Here is a 20,891-nt window from a genome sequence, read left to right on the forward strand (position 1 = left end):
AAAGAGAGTGCGCATAAACAGTTTTTTATAAATTGTTTTTATGTATAATACAAATCCTAAACAAAATCGAAACAAACTAGTTGATTTACGGACACTAACAATTGCAAAATTCGGTGTCTAATAACGCCGTGTATTAGTAATAATATTGGTTTTGTTGTTGCAGTTCTAAATTACAATAATACTAAATAATTTAATTGAAAATTATTTTCAATTATGCTAATTACTTTTATTATACGGACCAATCTTAAGGTACCCGTCATTACGCTAATTATTCTTATTATACGGACCAATCTTAAGGTACTCATCATTATGCTAATTATTCTTATTATACGGACCAATCTAAAGGTACCTGTCATTATGCTAATTATTCTTATTATACGGACCAATCTTAAGGTACCCGTCATTATGCTAATTATTCTTATTATACGGACCAATCTTAAGGTACCCGTCATTATGCTAATTATTCTTATTATACGGACCAATCTTAAGGTACTCATCATTATGCTAATTATTCTTATTATACGGACCAATCTTAAGGTACTCATCATTATGCTAATTATTCTTATTATACGGACCAATCTTAAGGTACTCATCATTATGCTAATTATTCTTATTATACGGAGCAATCGTCATCATGCTCATTATTCTTATTATACGGAGCAACCTTAACGTACCCGCCGTCATCAAACTCAATGTCAGAACAAATGTAGTCATAATGGGAGGTTCGGTCTAATACGCTGTAAGATGTTTCCACATTACCAACACGTATTTCTTGATACAAGTCTGTGTCCTTAGGTACAATACATGCATTCTGATTCATCAGCAGCCTACTGAGAGGCCTAAAAGGAAATGATAATCGTTTTGATTTATCTTTAGACGATTTCCTGGGGTTTCTGTTAGTTGTGTCACTGTCTTTCTTTCTAACTTGGATGGCATCGTTGCTAAAATAAAATAAAATTAACAATTATTTACAAAAAACAAGATACGAATACAATTCAATAAAATAACATCTTGGAGATACAAAAAAAATATTTTACTTATAGCTTGATTTGTCGTCTTCATATTCATTTTCTCTTTCTTTTTTACACCGAAGTTTAATTTTCTGGCCATAGCTATATTGTTCATCCCTTGGTGATCCTAAAATGTTGCTTGGAAACCACCCAGACATTCCGTCACGTTGACGTATACCTCTTACCCAAACTAAATGAAAATATAACAGGAATTATGTAAATCATGAGTTCATTTTCACTTAATGTAAATCATTCATTTCTAAATCACTGTATGTAGGCATGTTTTTGTTGTGTTCTCCAAATTATACATTAATAAACATTCCTCGGTGGAATGCAAGAACACAAGTTCCAGTCAAATATTTACTTTCGTTCTTGACTTGTCGATTTTCAAGAAGTTCCACAAAGTCATTCACATCCAGTTGAAGTTCGTCGTCTCTGTTAGTGACAAAAACCGTTGATACAATATGTATTGGTCGACCTATAAACAAAAACCTTCTGATTGAGTAATTGCTTAATATTTAATTTATTTAGATCTAGATTTAAAGATCAATTTGTGACACACTACTTGTTTTGCCGTTCGATAGAAACATGTACAGTAGTATTATTAACATAGGATTATGCTTACAGGCCTACTAAAAATTAAAAATTAGATATGCTTTTTTCATCTCGAATTTGGCTACTCATAATAGTACTCTTTAATGTATATTATGAGACATTTGATTTTAATATATAAATTCAAATAAATAATTGCCTACTGTAATCATCATATTTTCCAGATTCACCAGTAGCCACGACGAGTGCTGCTTTCCATTCTTTGAAGTCTTTCCTAAACATAAAGTAAATGAAGTGGTTATTACAAAAAAACTTAACAAACACACAAGTACCGATTGCTTAAGATCTCATAATTTTATCTCGCACTTCGATTTGTAAATGTTTTGCATTATGTTTCTAAGCATGCGCAATTTCCTACTCGAAGGCTGCTGCGTGTGGCGCGTCAAATAAAAACGAAAGATTCTGACAGACACTTACTCAATTTGGTCACTTCCTGAGGTAAATCCAAGAAGGTATTCCACTGGCTGATAATCGTCTACGAGGCCTACTTTCTTATATATCCACAACTTAAACAAAAAACCTCTTTCAGGCATCCAACCTTTTCTGTTTCTTGCGTCAACAACTTCAATATCAGTATAATTTCGATCATAGCAATTACAAAATTGTTTCCTGAAACAATCAACTTTTAATTGATTTAATTTGAATGGTGTAGACAAGACTTTTTTTTCTTTAAATTAAACTACCATTGTTAGTCCAAAACTTGAATGACAAAGTGTACAAATACTATCAGCAAAGACCAATAAGGAAATCAAATATAGCCATTTTATAGGTCAACGCGTTTAGTTTTAAAACGAAATCTTTAAAAAATGGTAAGTTTAAATAAAAAAGTTACTTACGATGTCAAAATAATGACTGAGGCTGAAGCGTAAATATGAATCTCTTTTTGTGAATATTTCTTTCTAATATTCTTCAGTGGGTTTCCGTCGTCAGTCTTTCTCTTGGTATATAACGTAAAACAACCGTGCTTTTTTAACCAATCATCTTTTATTTGTGATAGTTTCTATAGTTTAGAAAGAGAATAACATAAGGAGCTTTGTATCCGTTTTGTACGTCATTTAACTAGCTTACGTAGGAGTAGGCTTATCAAAATAAAAAACAAGGCCATATGCATGGCTGCAGTCGCGTGCTCAAGTTAGTGTTTACCGACCGATCAACCGACCGACATAGTGAGCTGTAGAGACTAAAAATAATGGTAGCTAAGTGCGTAACTTTTTTTACAGAGAGAAAGGCATCAACATTAATATGCACAAATTAACAATCAATTAAAATCAAATAGAATAATATTAACAGTTAACAGTAATTTAGTGTTTCTTAAATATGGAAAAGAGGCTGTTTTCGGTTATTTCAAGCTATTTAGTACACTATAACATTATATACTGACGGACCTATTCATGTATTTTTGGCGACATCCTAAATATGTTGAGACATACATTATCATAATATGTAAATCAAGTAACTTGGGATATATACAAAAAGAATCACCCGAACAAAAAGCACTGAGATTTTTTAACTTACGTATAATAATTGACGATCTTTTGATACCAGTTCAGTTGGTAAGTTGAGCAGCACTGACGTCATGTGTAAGTCTTTTTCTAAACTTTTCGTGAGTTCTTGTTCTTCTTGAATAAGTTTCTCAAGCATATGAATTGTATTTATTTGCAACCGATGGTTAGGCTGGTCGGTTGGACCTTTAAATGCTTTGTTTAGAGCCTAAACAAATCAATCAATTAATCAACCGTTTATTTTCGTTTACTTTTATATAAACATAACATACAAATGGATAGTGCAGGAACAATAAATTGAATCAGCAGATAGTGACGCTACTATAATTATGATAATATCATATGTTTCTTTAATATTGAAAAGATGTCAATTTTTTCTGGTATTTCAAACAACATAATAAAGTTATACCTTAGCTGCTCTGCTTCTGACTGACTATAACCCTAACCGATCGATATACAGTGGGAATATATATAAATTATTAAATAAATGTTACCTTAGACTTTCTATAAAGACACGTTAGCCATTCTTGAGGTTTCGAAATCCGTAACTGCAAGTCCATCTCAGAAATACGGCATTTTTTTTGGACATTTCGCTCAAAATTTCCAAGCACTTGTATAAGTGCTCTATTATGTTTTCTGATTAAAAGTAATAATTTTTTTAACTTGTTGTTTGTTTATTGAAGAAAACCGGCAAATGTTGCCCTCACATAAACACGAGATAAAAGAAACATGTAAATCAAAATACAAGCATCTCAAAATAGAAAACAATAAAAAAAAAACTAGAAAATCATTTACTATTCACTATAACAAAATAAAATATCAGTAAGGAAGCATTGTTTTGTGTGTCTATTACACTACTGTACCTTTGGAATTGAAGCATATTCCGTTGAAAAGGCAAGTTGGCTTGATATTCAACAATCGGCTTAAAAGAACCTTCCTTCAATCGTTTATTTAGTTCAGTAAAGTATGCGAAACTGTCTAGACGATTACCCTCTAACACACTGTCAAAACTTTAAGAGAAGATAACGTTATTTTTTTTTAGCATTGAGTTGCTTCAATTACATATCTTATCCCAATATATGAGTGAAAAGATTCGATTCATAGAGGTATTTTTAAATTTGATCATAAACGCAAAATGAAATTTAAAATTAAATTCGGTATAAATTGTTAATATGATCTGAAATATTTGTGAATACCAAAGTAATAAACTTGTCTTTATAAATCTTCTTTATTATTCATTATCGAATTAATACCTTTCAATCATGTCTTTGACTTCCATTATATTACGGAAAAGATGATACTTTACTCCTTCTTCAATAATTTGACTGCAGAACTTCATGATATATAATTCATGAAGTTTTGAAAGACTTTTAATGGTCGCCTTGTTCAGATCAGCAATACCTAATAATTTCTTTGAAAAAAAAGAAAAAGAACATATATAAAAGCACATGTTGTATTATAGCATTTGTATGTACTGAAGAAGTATATGAAATACATAATCAACCACAAATGCACAATGGTACAATTAAAATGTTGTCCGCAATGGTACACGTTTTCTAATGTTTGGATAATAAACGTTTTTTTTTAAAAAGATTACTCGAACTTGTGCTGAAGTTAAAAACTCAAGAAACTAAAAAAAGATTTTAAATAAAAGCATGCAGAATAAATCTGGTAAACTCGTTTACAGACTACATTAGCATTTATCATTCCGTACGGTAATCAATATTATTAGTACTTAAAAATATATATTTTTCAAATTAAGAATTCATAAAAGAATATTTATTCAGACGGTAGGTAATTTATATTTTGTTTCTATTGAGGGAAGAACATTTTCTCTTAAGTTAGTTATTAAGTCTTATTATAAGAACTTCATTAACCAGACAAAAAAAATGAAATACTAACTTCCACTTCAAGATCTTTCTTTTCTATAAAAAAAAAACCATTCTTTGAGCAACAGAATATAATACACACATTAACTAAATAATAGTAGGCCTACAGTAAATATTAGAAAACAATGCGACACATAATCACTACATATTACAAAAGAAATAATCAATATGCTATGCCAACAGTACCAATTCTATGATTCAGTTGATATTCAGACGGAGAGTGTTCCTTTGTTTTATCCAGTATCTCCAAAGTTGTACCTAAGAATTAGAATTATACATTGTGTTAGACGGATCTAAAAAAGAAAATAAATTAAAATCTTATTGTCAATAAATCATATCATTATTAATCTTTTGAGCTATAATTATACCGTACCACTATACCTCCTTCTTCTTCCTTACATGAAACATTTCACATTCTATTTTTTTAAAATGTAGGCTAAAGCTTACTATAATATTCCATTTCCTGTGCTAAATCTTCTTCTTCTGAAAACTTCAATACTGTAGACCACTCAGGAATTTCAGATCTGTAATAACGGTTAAAAACGTATGGAAGATCCAATTGACAATCAACATGGTAGAGCAGTCAGAAATGAATATGAACTGTATCATTGAGAATGCATCCATATTTAAGAAGTTACGAAGCTTGAATTATTAAACAATGTCTGATTATGAGGGAGAAGTGACATGTTTATATTTCTACAGTGTTTTTTTAAAGAAACATGACACAATAAATGCTTTACCTGTCTTCAAAATAAAGTACATATTTTTGAACAGAATTTCTTCGAATAGGATCCAATTTGGTCAATACAGCTCTTTCTCCGGTTCTGTGCTCTCCCTCTATTCTGAAGTTGTTTTCAACATTGTAACCTCCATGAAATCTTATATCTTTCTTGTGAATACAATCTATCATCTTGTAATAGTTTCTGAGAAAACAACATTAAACAAAATAATTGCAATATTATTTTTTGTACAAATACAAAAATAAATACCTTTATTCATCGAATCATAATGTGAAAACAAATTATAAATAAATAATGCAAAATGGGGGTCTCAGGAAATCTGGAAGCTTTTTATGAAAGATACCTAAGATTACATAACAATAATTAAAATTGGTTTTCTTAAAAGGAGAATCAAAAACTTTTTACGTGGCCGTACGCAAATAATCTTACCCTTTCGGTTGTACAATTAGAACGGTGGTAACAAAAGCAATCATTGTGTATTCCTTTTTTTCTGTTGTATGTTTCTTTCCTCGCACTGAGTCCTCTAAAACGGTAACTGGGCCTCTCTTTTTAACCCAACCTTCTCCACACACCATTCTTTTGAACTAAGGTTTTGGGGATTAAAAATATGTAGATAATTACCAGAATAGAAAGATAATAAACAACACTGCTATATTTGTGTCTGTAATCTAATTCAATAAAATGGGAATAAAGAATTTAAATTTAATATAAATAAAATACTTGGACTGTTTTGTTATTCCTTTCGTCTGGCGAAAATGTCAGCTTGTGTATCAAAGATGTACTGTGATCTTCCATGTTTTTATTTATTCGATGTTCATGATCATTGCAAATATCAACAATTTGCTTCAGTTTGTAACTCCATTGTTCACAGTCTTGAATGATCGATTCTCCCTCTATGGTCGTCGGCTCAGCAACTAGAGCGCCATGGATACTCTAAAATGATTTACAAAATCATAATGTTAATAATATTCAATAACAACTAACGGCGCAGATTCGTTTTTAATAGTTAGGGGTGGTGACGTATAAAAAGGAAATACTTTGCGAGCGAAGTCCCCTGGAAGCGGTAATTTATAAGTCGTTTCAATCAATTTCTGAGCAGATAAAAATTCCGTCCGCAAGAATACAATTATTTTGGGTTACGCACTTCCTGTTTATGCGCCACTAGTTATACTCACGCAAAATCTATTCTTCTTAGAAACTGTATTTTCTGAAATCACATACGATACGCGTGTCATAGAAGTCTTACTTTCTATTTCATTTCAACAATTAATGATTTTGCTGTTGAAAAGCCCCTATTAAAAAATATGGGGGTGTGGGAGTCCCCTAGGATCTGCGCTGGTGATAACAACTATATATTATTAAGATTAATAATGCTAAACCAGTTTAGAAATTTAAATAAAATGAAGGATAATTATCAGATAATTAGGCGTCAGGCAATGCTGTTTTCAGACGGGATATTTAGCATTCGAATTACTTGTACTATGCTCTGAAGTTTTTTCAGCCAATTAGCTTGTTTCATAAGAATGGTTTGGATATCTGTAAACGTCAAAGTATGTTGTGTACTGTCTTCATCCTCTTGATGTATGAAGCTTCCTGCACTATCGATGCAATGTCTGTAATAAGAAAACATGACGACTAATAGAGAAGAGTTAGTTCAAAATTACGTGATGACACGCACTGATGCATGCCGTCACAGACAACCATACTTGAATGAAATATATACTTTTATGAATTTTGCAGGTGAATGAATTTGGATAACGTCATAATATAAGAACTGGCAAGTGCTGCCTGGATGGACAGGAATAAAAGAAATACAAGAAAAGGAGACAGGATGGAGTCTGAATAAGAGTAGAAAACAAGGTAGCTTGGTAGAGATATAAACAATTTTGGAATGAAACTAAAAAACAGCTTAAATGGTGGTTAATATTGAAACTTAAATTTTGGTAGTCAATGGAATAATTTTACCGATCTGGGAGTATGTTCCTAATGTTAAGTCAAAAAGGTTTTGTGGTTTTAAGTTGTAATTCCCAGTGGTTTTCTTTGTCTTTGCGAGTTTTGTCGCTCCATTTGACATCGTGGTCTATAGCAATAACTCTGACATTTTCAATCGAGTGACCAGCTGAATTAAAATGTTCGGCTACAGGTTGATCAAGCTTTAATGTTTTGATAGCTGATCTGTGTTGTGTCATTCTCATACGGAGAGTGTTTTTTGTTTCCTCGACGTAATGTTTGCCACAAATATTACAGTATATGAGATAAATGACGTTTTTGGTTAGACAATTAATTGAAAAATGCGGCCAGTTTGGTTACTCTTAAATTTTTCAGTAGAATCAACCAATGAACAAGTTTTGCAAGATTTGCCGCAAAGGTGACTGTCCAAATGTTGGCTGTCATGAGAGTTAATTTCACTCTTAAATTTGGATCTGACTAATATATCACGAAGGTTGGGGGTCTACGAATTGCAATAATGGGTGGTTCCGGAAAAACAGTCCCGAGACGTTCTGTGGACTGTAGAATGGGCATATGTTTCTCAATAATAGCCCGTAATGGAGGCAACCTCGGGTGATAGGTTGTGACCAATGGCATTCTGGTCGAATTTGGCTGACGTGGTTTGTACGTCAGTGTTTGACATCGAGGAATATCTCTTGCTTTCTTTATAGCAGTTTCGATGTATTCCTTTTTGTAATTTCTATTCCGGAGATGTCCGGTTAGTTCTTCGGTGTACGATTCTGAAAATCTAAATCTGAAGAACATATACGTCTGATACGTAATGCTTGACTGTACGGTATGTTTTTAGTACAGTGTCGGGGATGACAACTGCTAGGGAGCAGGTACATATTTTTATCCGTGGGTTTACTGAATAAGTCAGTTTTGAGTGTACCATTTTCTATGGTCACTATAGTGTCCAAATAATCATCGCTACTAGTGGATTTGGTAGCTGTAAATTTGATAGTTGGGTGGGCTGAATTAATATTGAGAAGAAAAGATTCCAAATTATCTTCACCATGGGTCCAGATCATGAAGATGTCGTCAATGTATCTAAACCAAACAAGTGGTTTATTAGGTTGGAGGGACAGAAAATTGGCCTCAAATTCTCCCATAAATACATTTGCAAAAGATGGCGCCATTTTTGTGCCCATCGCTGTACCATGAATTTAAAGGTAATGGTCATTTCCAAAAATAAAATTGTTGTTGGTTAAAATCAACATGACCAGTTCTCGTAAATGAGCTTTAGTAGGCGTTTTGCCTGGAATTTGTTTGTAATTTAAAATACATGCGTCGGGATATTAGTATACAACGATGAAACATCTAATATAGCCAGAACAGAATTATTAGGTAGATTTTGAATTTGGTTAATTTTGCGGATAAAGTCCGTGGCGGAGCCCTGAATGTATGAAGGGAGATCAGTCAAATATGGTCTAAGTAAATCATCCACATATTCAGAAATTTTCTTTGTAGCAGTGCCATTTTATGTTATATTGATATTGTATTTTTGGTAGTTAAACTGCTCACGAACCAGCAGTAAAGTTGAAAGTGGGGTCAGTGGTAGGCATAAGTTAGGTCTTTAACAATCAATTCCTATGTCAAAGCAATTGCCATAGGCCATACTATAGAACATAACATGTCTAAAGTTACGGAATTATGTTACCATATTAATACATTAATACATTTTATTTTTAACACGTTTGTTCTTGCAAAATTCAACAATAATATGACTTAAACATAGCAAACGCCGTACGTGTATACAGTAGGCCTACCAAGCATGTGACAAAATTATATTAAAACCAATACATTTATAAAGAAATTACCTAATTGATTCAATCATGTTCAATTGGATATGAGAATACACTGCAAAGTTCATCATTGGTTGAAGATAATCATAATCAAGGATGTTGGTTATTAATTTGCATACATCAATCCGGCACCGACATGATTTGAACGAATCGTACAGTCTTCCAAAAACAAAGATTTAATAACAATTCACCATTGCCTAACACGAGGCTTTATACAATAATAATAGTATAAATATGATTACATTGTTTTGCTTGTGTTTTTTTCTGCCAAGAAAACAATTATCATTATACTATGTATGAATGACTTAATAAATCGAATCTGAATCTGAATTATAAATTGGTGATTAGCACCTGTTCCGCCAATTTAACAAATCTTTCACATTATAGGCTTATATCACCAATCCTAAAAAAGCTTATTTAAATAGGTCTACAGTCCTACTGCCAGGTAAAAAAATATCATCATTACACATGGAAGGGAATGAAAAGCCAGTGCCTCATCCTTTTGGTAATGCGGTTTAGTAGGAGATAGAATAACACCTTTTGGATTAGTGTTATTATAATATAGATTGTTTGAAGGTTTGCATGGCGAAATCGAATGTTGATATAAAGTTGCGGTACACCACGTGTATTAGTTCTGAAAAGAACTGTTGAGTTTCTCGACGTTTCGATCAAGATACTTTGATCGTCCTCAGGAGTGAGAATGCAGAAAGTCCAGGAAACTTGGAATATAAGTGGATTTTCTGCATTCTCACTCCTGAGGACGATCAAAGTATATTGATCGAAACGTCGAGAAACTCAACAGTTCTTTTCAGAACTAATACACGTGGTGTACCGCAACTTTATATCAATATATAATATAGATACAGTATAAACCATGTCATTGTATCTAGATCAATAGTGTTTAATTCAAATCTGCTTTCATAATAAATGTAATCATATTATTGTATCTTATATAGACATATTTATATAGACATCACCTCTTTGTTGAACGTTCTACATCAACGATATTTATCATCAAATGCCTTCTTTCTCTATCACTTAAAAAGTCATGAAACCGCTTTTTATCGAAAAATTCTTCCTTGACCAGTTTTAGAGTTGAGTAGCTTTCTTCAATATGTTCATACAATTTGGAAAATGCCTAAATAATAAACAGACACAGAGTGAGTAATAAATAGCAAAAATTGCTCCGATTTCTCTAATCAATTTCCTGAGGATATAAAACAATTTCAAATGGAACAGAATCGTTATCATGGAATGAGAAACATTTATAAAAATTAATAATAGTACTTTGTATGTATATTACTAGACACTATAATTGAAGAAATGTGAAATTACCTCATTCAATTTTCCAGTAAGTGGTGAACAAATACCGTCTGTAATAAAAAAAAAATTTAAACACAATATAGATTTAAGCCTAAAAACATTGGTTTCAATTTTGAATTTTAAATGGATGGAAACAGTTATTTGTTAATAATGTTGGAGTGGCCATATCAATAAGATGCATCCTATGTTCTTATCTTATTTGTATCAGTAGGCTAATACTAGTAAAGTATACTTTGTGATACAAAATGTGACTCTAGAGAAAGTCAATGTGACTGCTTGGTTGTTTGGTATAACCTAAACGTCATGACATTCTCAACTCATTACTTCCTACTTACCTTCCAAGCATTTACCAATGTTTTTCCCATGCAATCTTTTAATTTAACTATTATTTTAATTTGTACGTACTGTATAAATAAACCCGAAGCCAGTGAAATACTGGAATGAGCAATAATTTTATTTATTTATTTGACCAACAACAAACCATAATTTAAAATAAACAGAGGAGAATTGGCCAGGGACTGCTAAAGTAAAAAAGATCTCAAAAGTCAGTTATTTACCAAATTTTATTTTTACCAAATGACGTAAAATACATACCAAAATTGTCATCCACTATTGGTACGGGTGTTTTCAGGTTAGGCATAACGTCATGCTCTTGAACGCTAAATAGAATTTTATATCAATCAATCAATAAAATGTAGGCCTACTATTTATGATATTAAGGCTCTCTTTCTAAATATCAAAATGCTGATGGATTTATAAGGAGAGCTGCAATTCGTGCTTATAACGAGAAATACTATTTCTCGGATTAAAAAAAACTATGTGAATTAAAAACAGAACAAAATGTTTAATTAAATTGGAAATGTGTGAGCGTTTATAATTTATAGGCCTCTTCTATGTTAAAAAAAAAAGACGCTTACATCTTTGTACTTTCAATTTCTTCTATTTTAGGGTGTATCCGTTCTGAAATTAAACAAACAGACAATATAAATAATTTAATTTGTTTTAAATCTGAATTACCAATAAAATAATACTTGACGTGGTGTGACTTTCTTTTTTTTCCCGATCCAATAGATCGAAAAGTACTAAATATGGTACTTACAACGACATTTCGCAAACGTTCAGTTTGCTTTCGTCGTGTTTAGAAAAACAAAATTCTCTCCCATAATATTTGGATCTAAATTAAATTAATTTATTGAAAATATAATGTTGTTCTTGTTCTTATTAGTTATTCATAACCGTAGGAACATTTTGCAATTCTTACCATAGACATGGTTTGTATAGGTATCACAAACGCTATCAGTGACCTTCTCTACATCCGACGTAATTAAACTTTCAAAATGCTCAAAATCAGGAACATTCATTTCTTCAATTGAATCAACTACTTGATCCATGTAAGGTACTACGTCATGGTTTTTTGATGATTGTTCAAAACTGTTTTTGTTTTCTTCGTCTTTTTCAAAATTACACCCATCTAAAGAATGGCTCTTCTCTGGTCTGCTAATAGTTAACGGTATCGTTTCAACTGTATCATTTCCAAGAGGCTTTGAAATAACTTCTCTGCTCTGAAGTGTTTCATCGTTATCTGTTGTAGATATTATGCCTACATAATTTTCATTTGAACACTGGTCTGGTCTGGTTGTTCGTATGCGATCTGAAAGAAATGTAAAACAAAATTAATGCAAAATTAACTAATAAAATGGCAAGAATACAAGCTGGTACCATGATCTTACTTTGTTGTAGGCTTATGGCCATAATATTTAAATATTCAACGATTTATTGAAGATGAAATAATGAAAAACATTACCGTTGTCGATCGAAGAATTTTTAAACCTTCTTATGTAATCTAGCACTTGATCGATATCGTAACGTAGTTCTCTTGCTGTGCTCCAACACTTTTCAATCATTGGACGCAATGCAACCGGAAAGTCGTGTGGAATCTCCAGTAAAGTCCCCCTACCTACATTCATCATCATTTCGAATTCTTCTAAACCTTCAAATGGTCCCTCACAGGTCCATAATTCCCATAGAACAACACACAGTGAATAAATGTCGGACTTTTGACATACTAACTTGGGATTTTTTATTACTTCAGGTGCCGCCCAGCGTAGTGTACAGCCTGCAACTGTCCCCATAATAGTACTTGTACCGTGTACTTGTTTAGAAATTCCAAAATCACACAACTTAAGTACATTCATCCCGTTTTCCTTATCATCACTCAACAAACAGTTCAAAGATTTGATGTCTTTGTGAATTATGTACATCTTATGCAAGTACTGAACAGCAGAAGCGATGTCAATACTCCACTGAACAAATTGCGAGTTTGGTAATCGCGATGGCAGTCTAGCATCTTTTCTTTCCTGTCTAAATCTAGCTAAAAACTGACCCAAGTTACCACCAGATGCTAATTCTAAAACAATACCTACTCTCAGTCCTTCATTAAGTAGACCGTAGAATTTTATAATATTTTTGTGATCAAGATCTTTAAGAATGTCAACCTCTTTATAAACGATCTTCTCATACATCTTCACGGCTACTTCAGTTTTCTTGTTATCCGTTTTTCGTGTGACTTTATAGACAGCCGAAGTTGAACCTGTTCCAAGCTCAATGGTTGGATTTCCGAAGTAAATTTCATCGCGCGGAATAAAAATATTCTCATTTGATAACATATCCATTTCGCATTTGGAAAAAGTAACACAACAGTATCACCAGCGTACAACTCAGAAAGAGGTCTGTCTGATTAGTGGAAATGTATTATTCGTTGTACTCTTTATATAAATAGGAAATCCGTAACCCATACAATGGTCGCTTGTCCTCTATCGAAAGGAAGTATATAATAAACAATAAGCAGTTCACAGGTTAAGTACTTTAACATTCTTCTTTCATTTCATTCTTAAGAGTAACATTTAAAATATTCACACTTATGCAAAATATCTTTCCCAGGTCATCCGTCAATTGGCCTGTTTTTTTCAAATACAATATTTTGCAACACCGTTTAGTCATGGGATGCAATACACTCGGAAAATTGTTGGGAATCTTCAGGAAAATCCCATACATATATATTTCAATCTGCCCTATACCTTCCTATGGTTGTTGGCAAGTTTGGACTCCTTATATCCTGTAAATAGCGAAACACTTAGGCCTAAACCATAGCAAGATGCCTTAAGAACTGGTAAGAAATATTGAACATAATGTCTTCATAGATGGAATGAGATTGGCTAAACTACTTAAAATTATAAGATAAAGTCAATTATTTATTTTTTTTAAACGAGTGAAAAGTGTGTTAACTTTCACAACAGCTTTATGCGTGTACTAGGGAGAAAGCCTAAGGTATTAATAAGCAGTTTCTCAATATTGAAGCCACGAAAACGGACATTCTTGTGTATATTATTTGATTTGTCGTAAGTTTACAATAACATTTCCTTTTAAAACAATTATAATTTTTAAACTCATGTACGAGACTAAAAGTTTCATCGTCTAATATTTTACAATAGATGGAAAGATATAGACCTAAGCAATACATTACATTAGGCCTATGGTCTTATTTATATTTCTGATTAGGTGCTAAAATAAGTTCATGAATTTTTATACAGGATTTTGAAGTATGTATACATGTTTTCAAAATCAAAGCTTACGTCATGCTCTGCTAGTCATATTTATAGATACGCACAAAATGTGAACAGATATCATAGAACGCACAATAAAATAGCATAAAACGCACAATCTAACCCAAATTGTAGTGTTCTTTTGATTTTTTTAGGGAAATTTTGGGATTTGCGTAATGGTCTGATGATCATGACGATTGGATTGCTACAGGATACACAATCTTCCGTCACGTAATAACATATTCCACGGAATACACAAACGAGGAATAAGCAGTAGTTATTCCAAGCCTAATTCCTTGTACTTGGTCCACAACCAGTCATGATATTTATTCAGGAAATTGTCATTTGGATGAACCTAAAAATAAATTACAACCAATACAATTATTATGTATGTAATATAACATTATGTTAACTTGAATCATTTAAATATCTACTATAAAGCTCTGTCTACGCTATCAAACTAGTTTGACCAAAAATATGGTAGTAATATGCCCAAATATGGTAGTGATATGCCAAAATATCGTAGTGATATGACATCATCATGTCCATAAATACATTTTTTGTCCCATAAAATGTGATAGTGTAGACAGAGCTTTATGCCTATTATTAAATCAGCGATGAGCTATACGTAGAATACGACAAAATGCAAGATTTCACAATACCTCTTTCCATTTTCCAAGACAAAATATTTTATATGAGTCATTACCATATTTCCCAATACCATGTAATTCATCAGCATTTTCCCAGTCTTTCTCTAAAAATTCATCTACATAAAAAAATGTATTTAAAGAGCTCATTTCAATTATTTCGCCATTTCATAAACAAATAATAATAATATATTAGGCCTCCTTTAACATGATCATCAAAAGAATAAATCAAAATGTTGTTCCAAGTTCCGAAATACTAAGAATTATTCGTAGTCTATACAAAATAGGTCATCGACCTATACTTTTGTAACAACGACATCATTTCTAGAATAACCACACTGTACAGGAAGTCGTGTCAATAAATACGGCAATTAAACTACAGAACAGTGGACCTACAGTTCGTTAAGTCAATGCATCTTATTTATCTGTTTCTAGATGTAAACATATTTATTGTAAATCCATACATTAACATTTTTGCAACAGAAGGCAAATATTGGATCATAACCCGTATGTAGCAGAATGGTTGTGTTAAACCGATTAAAAAAATATCATACCAGAAAATCTGATGATCATTTTCGCGCGTTTTTTATGTAACCCAAGATGCTGAAGAAGGTTCGCAATCGGCTGCCAGTCGGCTTTCCGCGTTACGTCAGCAGTAGGATACAATTCAAAGAATTGCCATAGTATAGGAATAGCCACTGCTCCTATACAAATCACAAAAAAACATTCAGTTAGACCTGGGGAAAGAAAATGAATACAGTACAATAGTATATCCAGCAGATTTAGGCGTACAATACAGTACTTGGATGGCATGATAAACTCACTAAAAACCCTGATAAACACGGTTTTACCTCTTGTTTTATTAAGAAACATTGTAGCAATCAGCAACTTCCACGGGTCATGAAATAAAGATTCTTGTACAAGATTATATGGTGACTTTGGTGGTGTCCATAAAACTCGTCTATCTAAATTAGTTTCAATTAACGTATTATTTTCCATTGTATAACTTGTCATCGGTCTCTTTGCCGACTCAGTATTCTCGACTTTACATGAAATTGAAATATCTTGTGACATCTGCAATTTATCAGAATTTAGTTCCTCTTGCGAATCTTTAGATACCAGTTCAGACTGCAACCGATCCGGTATTAGCTCTTCTTGCAATCCATCAGACTTTAGCTCTATTTGTAATCGAGAATTTGGCTCCGTTTGTAATCCGTCAGAGTCTAGCTGTTGCTGCAGTCTATCAGACATTAGCTCCTTCTGTAATCGAGAATTTGCCTCCGTTTGCAATCCATCAGAGTCTAGCTCTTGCTGCAATCCATCAGACTTTAGCTCTTTCTGTAATCGACAATTTGGCTTCGTTAGCAATCCATCAGAGTCTTGCTGTTCCTGCAATCTATTAGACTTTAACTCCAATTCATAAGACTTTAGCTCCTTCTGCAAGACATCTTCACTTTGTGATATTCTTCTCTTCCTGAGACAGAATTTTTGTTTAGGTTTAGCAGCGTTCTCACGACATGAAGCTGTTTTTGATACATCTTGTGCACAATACGTCTGCACATTGTCAGTCTTTCGTGTCAGTCTTTTCTCTTTAGACTTCATGGTACCATGTGACATTTGTCTCTTCCTGAGATTTCTGAAGTATGGACTTGATTTGATTGGCATCTTGGAGCCGGGACCTACAATAAAAGAAACTCAAATATGTTTTTATTAATTAAGTTTCAACAAGATTGATTAATAACCCAGTCTTCTTCCCCAAATTGACTCACTCTTGTGCGCGCGTAAATAATACAAACAAAATCCACATTATGGACATTTCAAACTTTTTATTGAAAAAACATATAAAAATTGACAAAACATAAAACCTATACTATGATTGTTTATGAAGTTGAATAAAATAACTGAAAAGACGAGTTATTATTAATTAATTAATAATTAAATAAGAGACTCTGCTCATTTTAATTGTGAAGCTTAAATGTCTTTAGCGTAAAGTGCGTCTAAAAGATTATCTGTTTCAATCTTAAATGCACAACTTTTAGGCAGAAATATTTAGCAACCACTAAGAAGCCAAAATAATCTCATTAAATTAGAGCAGCATTGTCTTAAAATTTATCAAAGTACTAAATTACAAATAAAGTTTGTAAGTAAGTAAAGAAAAAACAAGTTGATTGAAATTCATTTTAACTTTGGGAGAAACGGTGTAAATGCCGCAGTAATATTATGCAAGTTGCAATAGAAATATTGTACCAAAATAGTTTAGATAAAGTTCCTTAAAATAACTTATCTACAAGTCCAACTACACATCACCATTAAAGTAGTTATGTTATAGAAATGTTGCAGACAGGTTTGTTGTTCTTTACCATTACAAAAGTTGTTGAGAATGTTTTGATGAGATGTGATCAATTCTGGAGAGAGAAGTACAGTACAGTAGAAGGGTCATAGTTCATAGGACTTGTTATGGCAGGTGGAGTTGGTGTTCAAGGATTAATGTTCTCAGAACTTTAGCATCAATTTGTTTTTAAATCCTGATAGTCAATATTAGTCTTAGTCTTGGACACCCTATTTTGTTTAGGCCTAGGGATTTGCATAGCCTATGAAGCAAAGCATCTGCGAATGCCTGGAAACCAATTCATGTGGTAATAGCTCCATTAAATTTATGGTTGTCCTAAATCTATTAAAGATATTATAAACATGTTCATATGTAAACATGTTGATAGTTAAACATTTTAATACGTAAACATGTTTAAATACTTAAACACGTTTATATAGTTAAACATGTTTATACTTAACTTGTGTTAAAAAAAGTTTCTGCAGTAAAATACAAACAAACGAACACAAATAAAAAATTCTTTTAAAGTGAAACAGAGAAAGCTGCTAAAATCACTACAGTACTGGTTCTACATAAAGTCGTAAATTGAGGAGAATTTATTAGATTGATTCTTTTAATTACTGAATTGATTCAACAATGCATTTTAGTCTCCTTTTAATTTATTTTTTCCAAGGAGATTTATTTAGCCTCTAGATAAAATATAATTTTCTTTTTGTTACAATAAATGATTTAAAATGGTAATAAATTAGACTTGCATCAATTTTCATAGCAAGTTTCAACCACAGACATTGCATGGTCAATTATTAAACTTATTGTTTTCTGTAAGTTGTCAGGAAATGGATTTCAAAGAAATCATTATATAGATAATAATTATTATTATACTGTACAGTTTTAGTTGAAAATATGATTATCAATTTCTTTTTATAAGTCAGACTTGTGCATAATAATGTTCACCCACATAATAGTTTCCTTATTACTAAAAGCCACACACATAGTGATAGACTTTGAAAACAGTAGAACCCTTATATAGGGGTACCCTTTAAGAGGACCCCTTCCTGTGAAACAAATGAGAGGAAACATGTTGTTTAACACTATAACCAACCTCTATTCAGTACACATTTTGTTGGGTCCTCAAGGTGTCCCCTTAACAGGGGTTCTACTGTAACGAATTATATGATTTTCACCACAAATTGGTTAAAAATATAATCATTATTTGGAGACCTAAATACAAATATGTTACACTATTAAGTTCTGTCTACACTATCAAACTTTATGTGATAAACAAATGTTATGTGCACATATATGGACATGATGATGTCATATCACTTCCATATTTGAGCATATCACTACCATATTTGGGCACATCCCCTTTTTTTTTGTCAAACCAGTTTGATAGTGTAAACAGAGCTTTACATTACAAATACTCTATAATGAAACTAATAACTAAAATAAATCTATTATTACAGTAGAATCAAGAATTAAAATCTAATATTAAGGCTTTAGAAAATACTAGAGATTTGGTCAGTGTCACTATTTTTCCTTTCTGGCTCGCTTTGGTGTACTTGCTTGCTCTTCTGCCTCTCCATCATCCCCCCTACCTTTAAAATTAATCTTCACAAGCAATTTTTTCATTGATTGTTCTTTATTATACTTTTTACTGCTCTTATCGGTTGACGGTTGAGCAACTTTGCGTATATTCTTACCTGCGGGAGACTTGTTCGGTTTTTGTTTAGTCTTTTTTTCTGGTGTTGATTTTGTCTTACTTGTGCTTTTCCTCTTTGCCGGTGTCTTTTTTTTCGGTGTTGCCGGTTTGGCTTTTGTGGTAGCTTTATTTCCGGTTCCACGAACAGTAAAGTCAAAATCATCCGCATCATGTTCAGATTTATTTACTTTAAAGTAAGCTGCTAGTTCGTTCCGGGAACGGAAACGTCTATTGGTTGGGCTAAACGAACAAAAATATAAATAAAAGAAACAATATTATATTTGATTATTAATTAAGGGCTTACTATACCAGAGGTATAATCAAGATTACTGTACTAATATACAAGTTTTTTGGAGGTGTGGCACTTTGCAGCGAACAGATTCTCAGAGCTTCTTCTGACATTTGTCCCTCGTTCAGAACACAGAAATGTGTCCTCCTAAAGGGGTGGGGGGGGGGGGGTGGGAGGGGGGTTGGTTCTACTGTAATAGCAAAATAAATATCATTACCTTATCAAATACACATCAAACTTTCCTGCCGATCTTCCGGTCAGTCTCTGAGTAACTTTTCTTTTCCATCCTTCTGGTAACCTATTATCCTCCTCAAGAACACCAGCTTCATCCTTTTTCCCATCATCCTCTTTGTCCTCATCACCCTCATTGGTTAACTCTTTATTTTCATCTTTCGAACTACTGTTTCCTTTCTCCTCTTCTTCTGTCTCTTTAGCTTCATCCTGAGAACTTACTTCCTCTTTCTGTGCTTCTTCGTCTTTTGTGTCTTTCTTTGAATCACATCTGTTGCCGCCATCTTCCGACTCTGAAGTGTTCTGCGATTCTGCTTCCGTTTTATCAGCTGCTTTGATGCCATTGTCAGATTCACTATCATTGTTGTCTGGTGACTGGGAAGGAGTCAATGGTGTTATCTTGCAAACTTCTCCAATACTTTCATCAGCACTTGAAGAGCTGAAAATAATTAAGACAATTTATAATTTAATCAAAATAATCATCATTTGAGTAAAAAAACACTTTTTTGAAAAATGAATCCTAGTTAGGAAGCTTTTAAAAATAATATTATTAATATTAGTCTTCTATGCTATTCCTAGTAGTAATGTGCATAAATTCCTATCTATTTTATCTAGGCCTAGACTATCTACCTAGGCCTATCTATATTATATGCCGGCCCAGCTAGCTAGCCTAGGCCTAACTAGGCCTATACTTACTAGTTAGGCTAGTCTATTCTATATATTAACTGTACTAGGCCTACTACTAGGCCTAGCTTAGCATAGTCATCTAGCTAGCCTACCTAGCTAGCACAGTATCTATAGCTAACTAGGCCTTATGGTCTGGACCAATTGCACTAAGGCCTATACTAGTCCAAGGCGATTTACTGCTCGGCTTGACGGCTGCTACTCGGGCACGACCGCGAGGTTTCAGTGCAGCAGGTATCACGACCACCAGGCCTAGGATGGATCTTCGGCAAGTTCTATTAGTATTTGTCTAAAACTCTCATACACAGGCGAATATTGAATTAATCTACCAATTAACCAAATGTAATATTGCATCCTTGAATAAAGATGACACTGTACCTTCGTCTAGAATTCGTAGAATCTTGATTTTCCTCCATAATTACTTACTATCTTTGGACGATTAAAAAAAAACGCGAATCAATTGAGCGCCCTCATTTGTTTCTGCAAAATTCATTACGTCATCGTAGTCTAGTCGTCAATTAGCCTACTATACTATTA

The 20,891-nt window shown here is 32.8% G+C and overlaps 2 protein-coding genes across 3 annotated transcripts; both read right to left on the bottom strand.

The window, feature by feature from the left end:
- Nucleotides 1-98: 98 nt before the first annotated feature.
- Nucleotides 99-13,542, bottom strand: LOC144856211 (uncharacterized). Its single transcript, XM_078714162.1, has 25 exons — nucleotides 12,675-13,542; nucleotides 12,132-12,521; nucleotides 11,788-11,830; nucleotides 11,465-11,529; nucleotides 10,883-10,920; nucleotides 10,525-10,685; nucleotides 9,563-9,706; nucleotides 7,228-7,366; nucleotides 6,474-6,686; nucleotides 6,183-6,337; nucleotides 5,754-5,936; nucleotides 5,461-5,537; nucleotides 5,200-5,271; nucleotides 5,027-5,049; nucleotides 4,378-4,535; nucleotides 3,988-4,134; nucleotides 3,619-3,760; nucleotides 3,138-3,332; nucleotides 2,459-2,622; nucleotides 2,040-2,231; nucleotides 1,766-1,836; nucleotides 1,375-1,488; nucleotides 1,038-1,200; nucleotides 641-941; nucleotides 99-603 (listed from the first exon to the last, which is right to left on the bottom strand). Exons 1-25 carry the CDS (start codon nucleotides 13,540-13,542, stop codon nucleotides 601-603), a joined length of 4,221 nt encoding a protein of 1,406 aa, XP_078570288.1. The 3' UTR covers nucleotides 99-600.
- Nucleotides 13,543-14,271: 729 nt separating this feature from the next.
- Nucleotides 14,272-20,868, bottom strand: LOC144855666 (methyl-CpG-binding domain protein 4-like). 2 transcript variants are annotated; one of them, XM_078713580.1, is made up of 8 exons: nucleotides 20,733-20,868; nucleotides 19,657-20,109; nucleotides 19,152-19,390; nucleotides 16,574-16,798; nucleotides 15,971-16,426; nucleotides 15,674-15,823; nucleotides 15,135-15,238; nucleotides 14,272-14,827 (listed from the first exon to the last, which is right to left on the bottom strand). In XM_078713580.1, exons 1-8 carry the CDS (start codon nucleotides 20,768-20,770, stop codon nucleotides 14,750-14,752), a joined length of 1,743 nt encoding a protein of 580 aa, XP_078569706.1. In that variant the 5' UTR covers nucleotides 20,771-20,868; the 3' UTR covers nucleotides 14,272-14,749. The 2 variants fall into 2 exon arrangements, with proteins under 2 accessions (XP_078569706.1, XP_078569705.1); XM_078713579.1 differs by having other exon boundaries at nucleotides 15,971-16,798.
- Nucleotides 20,869-20,891: the final 23 nt, after the last annotated feature.

This window comes from Antedon bifida, chromosome 11 (genome assembly GCF_963402885.1).
Source record: "Antedon bifida chromosome 11, ecAntBifi1.1, whole genome shotgun sequence".
In the NCBI taxonomy this organism is placed as follows: Eukaryota; Metazoa; Echinodermata; class Crinoidea; order Comatulida; family Antedonidae; genus Antedon; species Antedon bifida.

Coding starts and splice junctions, on each gene's coding strand:
- LOC144856211 (XM_078714162.1), bottom strand. CDS start 13,542: ATGGATATGTTATCAAATGAGAATATTTTTATTCCGCGCGATGAAATT. Junction 4,536..5,026: donor AGAAAGATCTTGAAGTGGAA/GTTAGTATTTCA, acceptor TTTTTTTCAAAG/AAATTATTAGGTATTGCTGA. Junction 1,201..1,374: donor TCGACAAGTCAAGAACGAAA/GTAAATATTTGA, acceptor ATTTTCATTTAG/TTTGGGTAAGAGGTATACGT.
- LOC144855666 (XM_078713579.1), bottom strand. CDS start 20,770: ATGGAGGAAAATCAAGATTCTACGAATTCTAGACGAAG. Junction 19,391..19,656: donor TTTGATGTGTATTTGATAAG/GTAATGATATTT, acceptor TTGTTCGTTTAG/CCCAACCAATAGACGTTTCC. Junction 15,239..15,673: donor AATGATCATCAGATTTTCTG/GTATGATATTTT, acceptor TTTTTTATGTAG/ATGAATTTTTAGAGAAAGAC.